This window comes from Bidens hawaiensis, unplaced genomic scaffold, assembly GCF_021521415.1.
Source record: "Bidens hawaiensis isolate Kalapana, Puna unplaced genomic scaffold, B.hawaiensis_p1.1 tig00046357_1, whole genome shotgun sequence".
Taxonomy (NCBI): domain Eukaryota; kingdom Viridiplantae; phylum Streptophyta; class Magnoliopsida; order Asterales; family Asteraceae; genus Bidens; species Bidens hawaiensis.
Genome location: NW_027498281.1, coordinates 76187 through 89929, shown reverse-complemented (window position 1 = coordinate 89929; position 13743 = coordinate 76187). Strand labels below are relative to the sequence as shown.

General features: G+C 34.1%; 1 protein-coding gene and 1 pseudogene across 2 annotated transcripts; one reads left to right on the top strand and one right to left on the bottom strand.

Annotated features, from left to right (window-relative positions):
* Positions 1 to 1672: 1672 nt before the first annotated feature.
* On the top strand, positions 1673 to 4418 carry LOC143596411 (proteasome subunit beta type-1-like). 2 transcript variants are annotated; one of them, XM_077075189.1, is made up of 7 exons: positions 1674 to 1824; positions 1990 to 2097; positions 2574 to 2655; positions 2757 to 2886; positions 2958 to 3100; positions 3869 to 3955; positions 4115 to 4418. In XM_077075189.1, the coding sequence occupies exons 1-7, from the start codon at positions 1778 to 1780 to the stop codon at positions 4187 to 4189; spliced, it is 672 nt and encodes a 223-aa protein (XP_076931304.1). In that variant the 5' UTR covers positions 1674 to 1777; the 3' UTR covers positions 4190 to 4418. The 2 variants fall into 2 exon arrangements, with proteins under 2 accessions (XP_076931305.1, XP_076931304.1); XM_077075190.1 differs by lacking the exons at positions 3869 to 3955; positions 4115 to 4418 and adding an exon at positions 3207 to 3336 and having other exon boundaries at positions 1673 to 1824; positions 2958 to 3148.
* A 58-nt stretch (positions 4419 to 4476) lies between these two features.
* LOC143596410 (putative disease resistance RPP13-like protein 1) lies at positions 4477 to 13453 on the bottom strand (annotated as a pseudogene).
* Between the last annotated feature and the right edge of the window lie 290 nt (positions 13454 to 13743).

The following is a 13743-nucleotide window of genomic DNA, read 5'->3' as shown; positions in this document are numbered from 1 at the left end:
TTTGTATATTCCTTTATTTATTATATATTATTATTGTTGTGTCTTAAACTGGTGATTTACTCACTCAACATGTGTTGTTGACAAAAAATATATTTTATACCCATTTGCAGGTTATAGATTGGATTGCTTATCGATCTGAAGCTCACGCAGGGATGACTTTAGGATAACAAACATACACAAGAATATTTGGTTTTGTATTTGTAATTTTTTTTATTTTTGTTGTATTTAAATGTTGTTTGACAATCAATAAATTAATTAGATATTGTCGCTTTATAATTTGCATGATAGTATGCGAGCTGTGACAATCAGTCCACGCCCCGGCATTTTTGCCGTAGGTTGGGATGTGACATCCCTTCTATGGGTGTAAGGGTCGGGGGTTGTGACAAAATCGGGGTGATTGGGTGGGCGGGGAGGGGGGGGGGGTATGTAATTAACTCTAAAAAGAAGTATATCAAAATGTAGGTGAACTTTATAAACAATAAAATTCACTTAAAGGGGAAAAAAGGGAAAATGTCTTGGAATAATAAGACGTTTCAATTAGGTCACTTATGCATTTTTTTTTATCAAGTTGGGTTACTAAATCTTTAAATCAAGCCATCATCGAAATTGTTTTTATGTTAAGAATGAAACAAAGTAGACAATGTGAGACTCAAGATTTCTAATATTTGTAATTAGATTAAAAATAAAAAAAAACCATGTTATTTATATCAAAAAAATAAAAAAAGTGTCAAAGATCCATGTTACAAGTGAACATCTTTGTAATTACATTAAAAAAAACCATGTTATTTATATCAAAAAATAAAAAAAAGTGTCAAATATCCATGTTACCGTTAACATCGTCATAAAAATAATAAAATTATTTTTCTAATTGAAAAAAAATGTTTAAGAAAACATGTTAAAACCTATAATTTAAAAGAAACATAAAACCAGACTGAGTTAATTAGAACTTAAATGAAAAAAAAAACATAACTTACTCCATGAGTTAGGGGTGTTTAGACAAACAAAAAACTGAAAAAACCAAAAACCAAAAACCAAATCGTGTCTATATTAAAAAAACCAATTCCGAATTTAGAATTGGATTTTCGATTTGGTTATAACCGAATCCCGAATTCAATCCACGGATATGCTTTTATTAAGCTATTAGTTCAATTTATTCGGTTAACTAAATTAATCAATTAAAATATGAACTATATTAATTATTTTGTATATGACCTATACTTTTTAAGCCCATTTATAATATATAGCCCATAAGCAAAAGAACTTGGTTGGTATTGGTTCGGCTCATTACATGATTGAAGTGATACCGACAATCGGTATATGGTTTACAATACAAAAAAATTACATTGCGAATCGAACTTCGTTGTCATCGCTACTTATATAATTTATTGTGAATACAACTTCGTTTTAACGGCATGACATAGATAAAAATGTTGTAACGGTATACTAAAATGTTTTAAAAATAAAAATATTGTATGTTAAATGTAACAAAAGAATCAATAACTTAAACGCATTAGTAATAAGAAAAACCTATGTTAAGGCACTTACTAAAAATGAAAACTTTAGGATGCTAATGAAAAGCAAACAAAACTTAGCAAAAAGAAATGTCATAGCTCAAAAATGAAACTGTGAGGGGTTTAAATTGAAACAAATACAAAATTCAAAGACATATATGTTTTCTTGATCGAAAAGAAATCAAATAAAAAAGGGTTTTCATCATCTTCTTCTTCTTTTCACTCCCAAACACACTGATCTAAAAACTAAAAGCCACATCATCATCATGACCAAGGAACACGCAAACTGGTCTCCATACGACAACAATGGAGGGTATGCAAATATCTAATCTTTACACCTCACTGTTTTTTTTTAATTAAAAACCCATGAACAAGAAGTGTTTTTACACATACCCTTTTGGTGTTTTAAGATCTACGTGATTATTTTTTATTGTATCAATTAATTAGTTAATTATACCATGTGTGTGTGTTTTTGCAGAACCTGTGTGGCGATTGCTGGTGCGGATTACTGTGTGATTGCTGCGGATACCCGGATGTCCACCGGCTACAGTATTCTCACCCGAGACTACTCCAAAATCTCTAAGTTGTATGGTTGATTTTATCTTTATTGGTTTTTCTTTTTTCTGAATTTGTTAATATTTTTTTTAGAATTATTGGAAACGGTGTTTTTCACTTTTGCCATTTGAGATTGAAAGCTTATGTTGGCACAGAATTATAAATCTTTTTGTAATATTAATAACTTATTGATTACAATACGTTTGGGCTAAAATATTTAGATGTTAGGGTTTGTAGATGGTTACAGATTCAAAACTATTCAGCTAACATTGTGGACAGAGGCTTAAATGCCTAATATTTGCTTTTGCTTCTAATTAGTTTATTTGAGTCAAGTAGAGGTGTAGGTAGGGGTGTGCACGGTTCAGTTAGGGACTAAAACTGAAATTGAAACTTCGGTTCAGTTGTTTCGGTTTTTTCGCCTTTTCCATTTAAGTTTGGGTTTTGAGTTTTTCTATTTGTACAGCCAAGTAAGTCTTTAGCTCATAAACGTTTGATATTTACTTTAAGGGCGGATAAAAGCTACATGGCTTCTTCGGGTTTCCAGGCTGACGTGAAAGCACTTCAAAAGGTTCTGTCTTCTAGACATTTGGTAAGAATTCCTTGAAAAAAATTTGTATTCTTTTTCCATATTTTTTTTCCTTTGAATTTCTGTAAGAATGTTGATGTTTTGTATATATATATGTATTACAGATTTATCAACACCAGCATAACAAACAAATGAGTTGCCCTGCAATGGCTCAGCTTCTCTCTAACACGCTCTACTACAAGCGGTTTTTCCCATATTATGCGTTCAACGTTTTAGGTGGCCTTGATGGTGAAGGTATGTATACCTGGATATATTGTTTTAGTTGTGAATTTGTAGTAACATAGGTTTGTTTTGTGAACTTTAAGGAAAGGGGTGTGTTTTCACATATGATGCGGTTGGATCTTATGAGAGGGTTGGATACAGTGCTCAGGGTTCGGGTGCGACGCTTATCACTCCGTTCCTGGACAACCAGCTTAAATCCCCGAGCCCACTTCTGCTACCTGCAAAGGTAGAGATTGAACTCTCTCTCTCTCTCTCTCACACACACACACTGAAGGTGGAAAATGGGCAGGTTCTGCGTGTTGGTTAATAAGTAATATGTTTATGTTAGGCAGGGCTGATACCAAGATGGCTCGTCTAATTTTTTAAAGTAATTGTTGTTATACGTGTCTCTTAGGGTTCCGAGCCAGGGTGGGCTTGGGCTTGGCTTCTTTAACTTAATGAGCTGAAATGTCGAGCTTGAGCTCGGCTTGTCAAAAGCTTGAGCCAGTTTGTTTAAAAAAAAATAAATAAATGGTTTATCATAACGAGCTGTTTAGCTTGAACTTGACTCTTGGCTCGTCAAGCCAGCTTGTTTACTTTGATATTGTATTTCAACACATATTTGAGTTATATGAAAACAAAAAATAGTATGTTAAAAAGAATGCAAAATATATAAAACTACATAATTTGTTATATATATATCATATATATACACATATACAAACCGATTTCGAGCAAGTCTCGAGTCGCGGGCTTTTTTGAACACCCTAGTGACACTGTAATGTCATTTTCAACGGTAACACGACATCTTACATGGGCAAGAAAACAAATACTAATAATACCTTTTAACGCCACACGCGCTTCCAGTGAGCAAAGTACAATTTAGGGAACTAAATCACTATGACTAAATCACATTCTTAGAATTAAAAGTTGTACGCTGGTCAAACATGTTTTTTTTTTCCATTCAATGTATGACTAAACTTGTGTGTTATGACGTTTTTTTATTGGTGTACAGGACGCTGTCACCCCACTTTCGGAAGCTGAAGCTGTTGATTTGGTGAAGACTTGCTTTTCATCAGCAACTGAAAGAGACATTTACACTGTAAGTTCATAAAATGAGTCCATCTTAGCGAAGAAGTAAAAAATAAACTAATATCTAAAATTTAGATGAATACGGTCTTCGATCAATTGGTTAATTTAAATTTTACAAATTACAAGTAGTGGTATTTCCGATCCAGTGTTTACTTTAATTATTTTGCAGGGAGATAGTGTTGAAATTATAATTCTAAATGCTAAAGGTGTTCGCCGTGAAGTTGAACAACTGCGCAAAGATTAGTTTGGTACCGAACGTGCTTTTTATGAACGTGAATTTGTTGTCTTGTTGGTCTTTTAATGAACTAAGCATAAAACTTTGTTAGATTAAAACTGTGTTTAATGTTTTAAGTATTCAAGTTCTTGGATCTATAATCACATGAAACTTGTGTTCATGAACTTATTTGCATTGAGTGGTTTGTTTTGAGTGTGGAAAGCGCTAGTTTATTCAGTTTGGTATTATATTTGGGATTCCTTATTTCCCCTCCTTATGACTTTTCCCCATAAGTTAACAAGTTGCAATATTGTACCTCATTTTGGGATTCCATTACACCTATTTCTCAGTTTTGGGCAATGAAAGATTTCCGATCTCACAAGTGAAGGCAACAATGCTTTCGGCAGATGTTTCACTTTTGGACATTTGTAAATGAAAAGATGATGAAGGGATGTAAGATGTTGGACTCCCAATGAAAGTGATTCCAGTTTATCAAATTTGGTAATGTGAAGACTAGTAAGTGACGAATCAGACAGCTGACTAAACCTACTAACACGTTCACCACACAATAAGTTCATAATAACAAGGGTAGATGGAAAATTCTGAGGGCCCCACTCTAAGATAGGCTTTCTGAGGGCCTCGGGATCGATTAAATGAATAGTAATACGTAAATAACAACAATTATAATAAACGAATCTTGTATTATTGATTTGTAACTGATTACAAGTGATGGTGGCCGGAGGTATTTATACCCTCGCCGGCGGTTACATTCTACGGTCACGACGGTTCGTAAATACGACGCAACCTTTCGTTTATATTCTAACTAATTACAATAATATACACACACTATCTACTAATTACACTTTGTACCCTAACTTTGTTAACATAACTAACGAAATATTTAACAAAACTTTAACGAGATCGATGATTAACCAACAATCACCCCCTTAATCTCGATCTTCAAAACGGCTTGCTTTGTCTTCATAGTAGTGTAGTTAAACTATGTATGAGGTGAGCTTCCAAATCTTCTTTTTCTTTGCTTTTCCACTTTGGGCATTCATATGCGAAGTGACCATATTCATTACATTCATAGCACTTGAGATCACTTATGTTTTTGTTTCCTCGGCTCGCATTTCCACATCTTCTTTCTTCTTTGAAAGGTTCTCTTCCTTGATCTTTGTCTTGGCTTCTATTATCATGACCTTTTCCATGATGTCAATTCTTAGGATGATTACTAGCCATCAAAAGCTTTCTTCCGGTTCGTCTTGACTTTTAAGGCGTTCTTCAAAAGCTATTATTCTTCCTACCGCTTCTTCAAATGGCATTTTGTCAATTTCCAAATATTGCTCGATAGATGCCACAATTGGTAGAAATTTCTTTGGAACTGAATTGAGCAATTTCCTTACAATTATCTTATTCTTGAGATTGGAACCAAAACTTTTAAATTTGGCTCTTATATTTCCCAATTTTCCAGAGAAATCACTCACGGGTTCATTTTCTTTCATCTTTAACTTCTCCAACTCGCTCCTTAATGTCTGTAGACGTGCTTTCTGAACTAGATCCGCTCCTAGGTATCGAACTTTTATCGCGTCCCACACTTCTTTTGTTGTCGGGTGTTGTGCCACTTGCATCAAAATATCTTCTGGCAACGTTTGTAGGATCATTGCCTTGGTCGTATATGCCTTCTTTTCATCAACTTCTTCTTCTGAGCTAACCGCTTCCCAAAGAACATAAGCCTTTAAGATTGTCTCCATCAATAATGCCCAAGTCGTATAATTTGACTCGGTCAATTTTGGACATTGAAGAGATATATTCCCTTGCTCACGAATTTTTGTTGATCCACTTGATGAATCTTCTTTGACAGACATAATTTCTAACTTCTTACTTGATTGAACCACACAGGTTTTTGTTCTTACCACACAGGATTTGTACCACACACGATTTATTTGCCACACGGGACTTAGATTGCCACACAGGTCTTAGATGCCACACATGACTTAGATTGCCACACAGGTCTTACTCTTGCTCTACGAATCACGAAGGTTCATTGCCACTTATTCTCAACGAATCAAAAAGGTTCGGAGGTTGCTATTCGAATCACACAGGTTCGATTTTTTTATTCAAGTTTCTTTATTATTATTTTTAGAAAAATAATAAATATCTTGAATACCTTTTTATTTGCTAATAATAAATTAATATTTGTTTATAATTAACCAAACTTAATTTTGATTTCCCAATTTGTTCCCTGTATTCACAAAAATAAAAAATTGTCGTTCCTATTCCCAAAACGCCGTTCTGACTTTTCCGATTACCACAAGTCACGTCGGTGGTTCTCAGTAAAATCAAATTCTCCTTGGCTATTGCCGGAAATATCTATCGTCGGTCTTTCAACAGGTACTTCTTATCCGTCTTCTTCCCTGGTTATTGCAATTCACCAATTAGGGTTCCGAATTTGGGGGTTTTTAGAGCCTCGCTCTGATACCAATTGTAACACCCCGGCTAAAGCGGAAACGCCTGAGTGTGACGTACAGATTGCTCAAAACACATGTAACACTATTAAGTGACAATAATATCATTAATTGATTTAACAACAAGTACACAAGTTTGAAAGTAAGAGAAATACCAAGGAAAAATACAATAACAATTAACAACTTGTCCATTTATTAATATAACCTAATTTTCTAGCGTCTTCTCCGTTTCATCCTCTAATAATTGTACCTATAACATATATATAAAATAAAGTCAACTAAATGAATAGTTGGTGAGTTCACACAAGTTTTTATATACGTACATAAAAATCATACAATTCCATGAACAAGTGTAAATGAGCAAGTAAGGTCCTTTCCAACCGGGATTGTGCACCAACGTACTCAGATAAGCGCAAGTAAGGTCCTTTCCAGTTGGGATTGTGCACCAACGTACTCGGATAATGAGGCCCTTTTCTACTCATAACAACAAATGTATTGAGTGCAGGGGGGGGGGCGTTAATAAAACTGATTTTTTTAATCATCAAAACTGATTGGTTAGTGATCATATTATATTGAAGTAATCCATGTGCAAGTAATTTTGAGCAAGTAACAAGTAAACACACAAGTCCATGTAGCGAATTGTAGTTTGTAAATAATGAATAAACGAAATTGTAATTTTGATAGGATATATATGCTATCCCCAAAAGTAGTAAATGAGGAAAAAGGGGGTGTGAGAAACTCACCTTGATGTTGAAGACAAATTTGAAATTAAACATAAAGTACGTAAATGAAATCGAAGCAATTGAACGTCACGAACTAGAATTAAAAGCATAAAAATTAATATTAACTGACTACTTATAAAAAGTAGATATTCATATAAGCACTATAAGTATTTTCTAAGCGATTCCTAGAATCCTTAGTATCCAAACAATCCCACGGATTATTAAAAGTTTGACCAAAGTTTGAATTTCCGTTGACTTTGACCAAAGTTTGACTTTCATTGACTTTTGAACAAAAGGTCCAATTTGTTGACCGTTGACTAAAAAAATATTGACCGTTGACCCTAAATATTGACCGTTGACCCTAAATGTTGACTGACGACACGTTGGTGACTTTTGACCAATTATCTAGACTTCAAATAGTCATAAGATATTCATAGTCGCAACCTAATAATCAATCATGTAATTTGCAGTTAATCATTTTTTTCGTGCAACCCTATGACTAAGTCACACTTTTACCAATTTCATTTCTCATAAGTAAGACTAACCACATAGTCAAATGGTTCTAAGTTGACCCATAAAGTCAAAATTCAATTTACCACAATCAATCTATTACAAATTACAATTATTTTCACTAACCAATATGTTGATCATCCTTAACAAGTTTTCAATCATCAAAACTGATTTTTTTAACCAACGAAAACTCGTGATTAAATTACCAAATAATTCACACATAGTCTTTCAAATATTTTGTATAACATATATTTTTCTTATAATTTTCCAATTCACAAAAATATACAAAATATTCACACTCTACAACAATCTAATTTCAGTCTCCATTTTAACACAGCAGTACACAAATATTTACCAAATATTCTATATTTATCCAATTGATGCAAGACCAATTGGATTAGATTCCTACTTCAATTTATAGCATTCTATAAGTGAAATAAAATCCATATCTATTTTCAATCTCAAGTTATACAATTTACAACACAACTCAGAAAATTTCTCTTTCAATCAGGATTGCAACCCGATTTTGTAAATTAATAAAAACTAGTCAAACAAAGTCCAAAAATTATGATTCTTGACTTTTTGAAAACTAGATTCAAAGTACGTAATCATAGTATCACAAATCAATTAGAAACACCAATGTATCATTAAGTTATACAATCTACAATCTAAAACACAGAATCTGTCAACAAGAGGATTCAAACCAAAAGTCACAAAAATCATGATTCTTATATCCTTATGATCTTTAATCATCAATGAACCATTTTCTATAACCAAATCTTATGTATTTCATTATTTTACTGATTTATAAAATAATATATATGAACAAAGGGTTTCATATTTTCTTTTATGACAAGACACACAATTTCTTTTAAAACCATCAACTTGATCATCTTTTTATTTCTTATGATTACATGTGTTTGGATACTCAATCCCACAATCCTAAATCAAAGAAACATAAACAAAATATATATTAACCATGCTTACTTACTTGCTTGATCAATGTTATATCACTATTTGTTCCAAAAATCACCCAACTTGATTATGATATTTTGAGAGTGTTTTAGAAAAATAAAATGTATGTGTGTGTGATGTGATATGGACGGACAAAAGGAAAAAAAGAAAATTTATAACCTTAATTGTTATTTACTCGTCATTAACACAATCATTAAGACATAATTAATTTTATTAAACTTTAGGTTATGTTAGTTTTTATTACATGTGACATGTTACATTCTATTATAAACATTTTCTAGTAATCATATGTTGTGTACTAGTCTTTTTGTTACTTGTCATGTAATATATCATAGGTTATGTTATTTTGATTATTCACTTCTCCTACAATATATAAGTATACAACAACTAATCATATAGCATGTAACACAATTTCACCCACCACATATAATACATGCAACATATCATGTGTGACAAATATATTATAACCTATCATATATAATAACATGTGTGACAAGTTTATTATTCTAGTTATCAATAACTAGTTACTCTCACTTAGGTCAACAACGACACCACTGACTCAATGTATGCATACATGGCACTATATGCATGGGAGTTCATTAACTTAGTTAACAGAACTAACTGGGTTTACTGACACAGTCAACAAGATTTAACTGAAAATGCCGGGTGTTACATCGGGGATTAGAAATTTTGAATGTATATTTTATTATGCAGTTGGATATTATAATATGTTTTTTATACATATATTTATAAATAAATACCAAAAATTTAAAACGGGTCGGATTTTCGGGTTTGAAAAGTAACGAATGTTACACCAATTGAGGGCCTCGGGATCGATTAAATGAACAGTAATACGTAAATAACAACAATTATAATAAACGAATCTTGTATTATTGATTTGTAATTGAAAACAGATTGATTACAAGTGATGGTGGCCGAAGGTATTTATACCCTCGCCGGCGGTTACATTCTACCGTCACGACGGTTCGTAAATACGACACAACCTTTCGTTTATATTCTAACTAATTACAATAATATACACAAACTATCTACTAATTACTCTTTGTACCCTAACTTTGTTAACAGAACATTCTAACAAAGTTTATCTATTCTATAATAACTAACGACATATTTAACGAAACTTTAACGAGATCGATGATTAACCAACATTTTCAACCTCCCTATAACAAGGGTAAGTAATTTGGGAGGCCAAATCCCACGAGGGAAGGAAGCATCGATGCTCGGAAAATTTATGATTCCAATATGTTTTAAATAAGTGACATTTGATAGCTCAAGGTCAGGAAATGACTCAATGCTTGGACAATCATGTATCCACACCCGAGCGAGGTGAATGAAGTTACTCAAACCAATGATTGATTTCAAATTTGTCCAACCAGAAATCATTACAGTTTCAATAATCGACATGCTTGTATCGTTGATCGATTCCATTAGATTCGAACAACCATGTATATCAAGTGAGTTGAGCTTCCGCCTTCCTTGTGTTGCTGTTGGGAAGGAGACACGTGTAAGTGAACTGCAATCATAGATATGCAAACTATCAACGCTTCTTGGACAACAACAATGCTTCATACTCCCACAAGACGAGATCTCCAACATCCCAAGAGCTGACAGGAGGTTTCGTCTAAAGTTGTCATCCTCCTCCTCTGTCTCTCCTAAACTCACTAGATTTTTACATCCAGACACTTCCAAATTCTTTAAATTCACGAGAACCTTATTTGCCCATGTTTCTTATTCCCACAAGTATCTTATTCCATTACACTCTTTAATTCTGACTTCTTCAACGAACCCCAGATGTTCTATAACACTCCTCCACACCTCATCGGTCTGTCCCGGAATATATTCTATTTTTAGCTTGGATATTAATGAGGCTGCATGAACAAAGCTTCTCAACACAGCACCGTCACATATACTTATTTCTAGTACCCTAAGTGAATGTAGGGCTTCAAGTGAGACGTCAATCAACTTTGGACAATTTTTTATACGAAGATCTCGAAGGCGTGGAAACACTACATCTAAAACTTCGCTAAAAGTTGACCACACCTCCCATCCCGACATATCTTCGAACCCTAGAATTTCAAGAGAAGGGAAAGCAATATTGGTAGTCCTAGTAAGATCCAAACTGATTAGTTTAACCTCATTCATGCCTTGAATAAACAACTCCTTAAGTGAAGGTAGTTTCCTTAGTGGCGGTAGAGATGCACAGTTTCTACATATATCCACGTATTGACACATGAACCAATTGAATGAAAAGATGGATCCCCAACCCAATGTGGAAACTCTATTCCATCATAACACTTAACTCCAAGCCTTTCCAACTTATCAATACGGGGCTTCAACTCATTTAAGACATCCTTCACAAGTGACCCACTTCGAGAACCATCTGCCCATTCCAACTCTAGCTTAGTAAGCCATTTTAGAGATAAACCTGCCTCACGTGCATGCATCGCACTTTGCACTTTGTGAAGCCCAAAAATGGAAATCCCCCCTTGAGATGCTCTATACCTTTAAGCTCTGTTATTGTAAAGCCACCTTCTCCTTCAATGATGATCTTGGATAGAGTTTGCAAGCTTTTCAACTCACCAATCCCCAAGGGCAACTTCTTCAAAAGTGGAGTATCTCTAATGTCAAAATGTCGCAGCTTTTTGAGTTTGAGGAAGCTTTTAGGCAACTTAGTCAAACTCTTACAACCAAAAACAATCAATGTTTGTAAATAGTAAAGATTGGTCATATTCTCTTGCAACTCTTTGATATGAGTTTGAGACAAGTTAAGATATCTCAAGCGCTTCAAACTACCAATAAAATCAGGTACCACACTTATCTCAAAACGATTCAAGCAAACAACCCTTAAGAATGGTAACTCACGAAGTAAGTCCACTAAAATTTTACCGGATAAGTAAAAGTGGTTCCAATATTTATCCGCACCAACACGTACGACTAAGAATGTCCTCAAATTTATAGCTCTTTTGAAGGCCTCAAACTTATGATAAGTTACATATTCCTCACGAATAAACGACATATGGCAGTACTTTACTAAAGCTTCCCCCACCAACTCTATATTCTTGTCAAACTTAAAAAGTATTCCCCGGAAACAAATGTGGCAAGTCGTTCATTAGAGTATGCATCACAAAAAAAGATTCGTCATTAGGAGCATATTGAAAAAATGACCTCGATAACAATTTCTCAAAATATTCGTGTCCCAAAAGTTCTGGTGATTTGTTTGTAGATGTCCCAAACGTTCAGGTGATTTGTTTGTAGATGACCGGTTCAAATACCCCTTTTCCATCCATAATAATACCAACCCCTCCTTGTCAAGAAGATAGTCCTTAGAGAACAACGAGCAGTATGCAAACAATCGTTTCAAATCGGCAAAAAGATCATGGTAACTTAGTCTAAAGGCCGGAACAATCTCATCAGCATTTTCCAAATCCGATATCTCATTATTCAACACGTCAACCCAGTCTTCTTCATTTGTTTTTCCCCTCAAAAGCCTTCCAATTGCCTATTTATAAAGCCAACGGCAAACTACCACATTTTCTCACAATACATTCAGGTTTTGGTTTGAGTGATGTGCATAGTTAAATTTATCTACACCAAATGCACGTAAAGCAAATAAACACAAAGCATTCTCATGGGACAAACTCTCAAGATTTCTAGATCATTAAAACCTAGTTTTTTGATCAATTGTTGCTTGCGAGTTGTCATGATTACCCTACTTACAGGAGCCCCAGAATGAAATGGAAGCACTAATGTTTCCTAATCGTCATAGTTTTCATTCCACACATCATCGAGCACTAGTAGAATTCGTTTGTCATTAACTTTCTCTTTAAGAGCCATTTGAAGTTGATTTAGATTTTCCCTGGACACAGCTTGCAACATGGTTTTGCTTATCTTAGAGATTTTAAAATCTTCAGAGACGCAAACCCATACGTGAAGTTCAAAATGATCCTTCACCAGTGTATCATTATACAAAAGTCTAGCTAGAGTGGTCTTGCCTACCCCACCCAAACCAACTAGCGGTACACCAATAAAGTTTTCATCCGATGGCTCATCCCGCAACAACTTATTGAGCAATTTCTCTTTCTCACTTTCTCGTCCAATAACATTAGATTCTAGCAAAGAGGTTTCATTTCCTCTATTAGTATTTTTTAGCTTTTCATCTTTCACAATCAAATCTAGATCATACTTTTGTTTTCCCAATTCTTGTAACTTGGTGGTAATACTATCTAACTTGTGATGCAAACTTTTACATAGTGAAAAGTTTGTGCAGCAAGTCGGAATCACGAGTTTTCTTACCTTGTTGGTGATCGCTCCTGACTCCTCGGTCAACTCACAACGCATGGCTTCGGTAGTCAGATCGTCGAGTATGTCATCGATGTCGTAAGCCACATGTGGAGACGGTTGAGCCATAGTCCAACATATTCATATGTTATTTCCTTGTGAGAAGCATAATTAAGCAGAGCTTGGATCCGGGATAATGTGAACCCCAATTCATTCAGCTCCAAGTGAATATTATGAGAGCGCACATATTTCTTCAGGGCGTCATCAACTAGCTTATCAAATATGACACTGAAGAGGGAAGAAGCAATGGTTTCAGCCATTGTTAAAAAAAAATGGAATGAGAATAGTTGGTTTGTATGATAAGATATGAGTGCACAAAAAGAAAGAAGCATTAAAGTCATCATCATTTTATAGCCAATTAATGTAAGCAATTGTCTTGGTCAACATGTTTTTATTTATAATTTTTTTAATATCTTATATGACCTTAGAAATCAGTTTACTATTTATGTTCAGCCTACCTTGCTCCTGTGTCACTAACCTCTTTCAACAAATTCACATATATATTACCATCATAAAAAAAGATGAAAATAATTCTAAACTAGATATTTTG

Bases quoted from the DNA above. Each gene is read 5' to 3' on its own strand.
- LOC143596411 (XM_077075189.1), top strand. From the start codon at position 1,778: ATGACCAAGGAACACGCAAACTGGTCTCCATACGACAACAATGGAGG. The intron at 2,098-2,573 runs GTATGGTTGATT...ATTTACTTTAAG, and splicing joins TACTCCAAAATCTCTAAGTT to GGCGGATAAAAGCTACATGG. The intron at 2,656-2,756 runs GTAAGAATTCCT...TATGTATTACAG, and splicing joins TTCTGTCTTCTAGACATTTG to ATTTATCAACACCAGCATAA.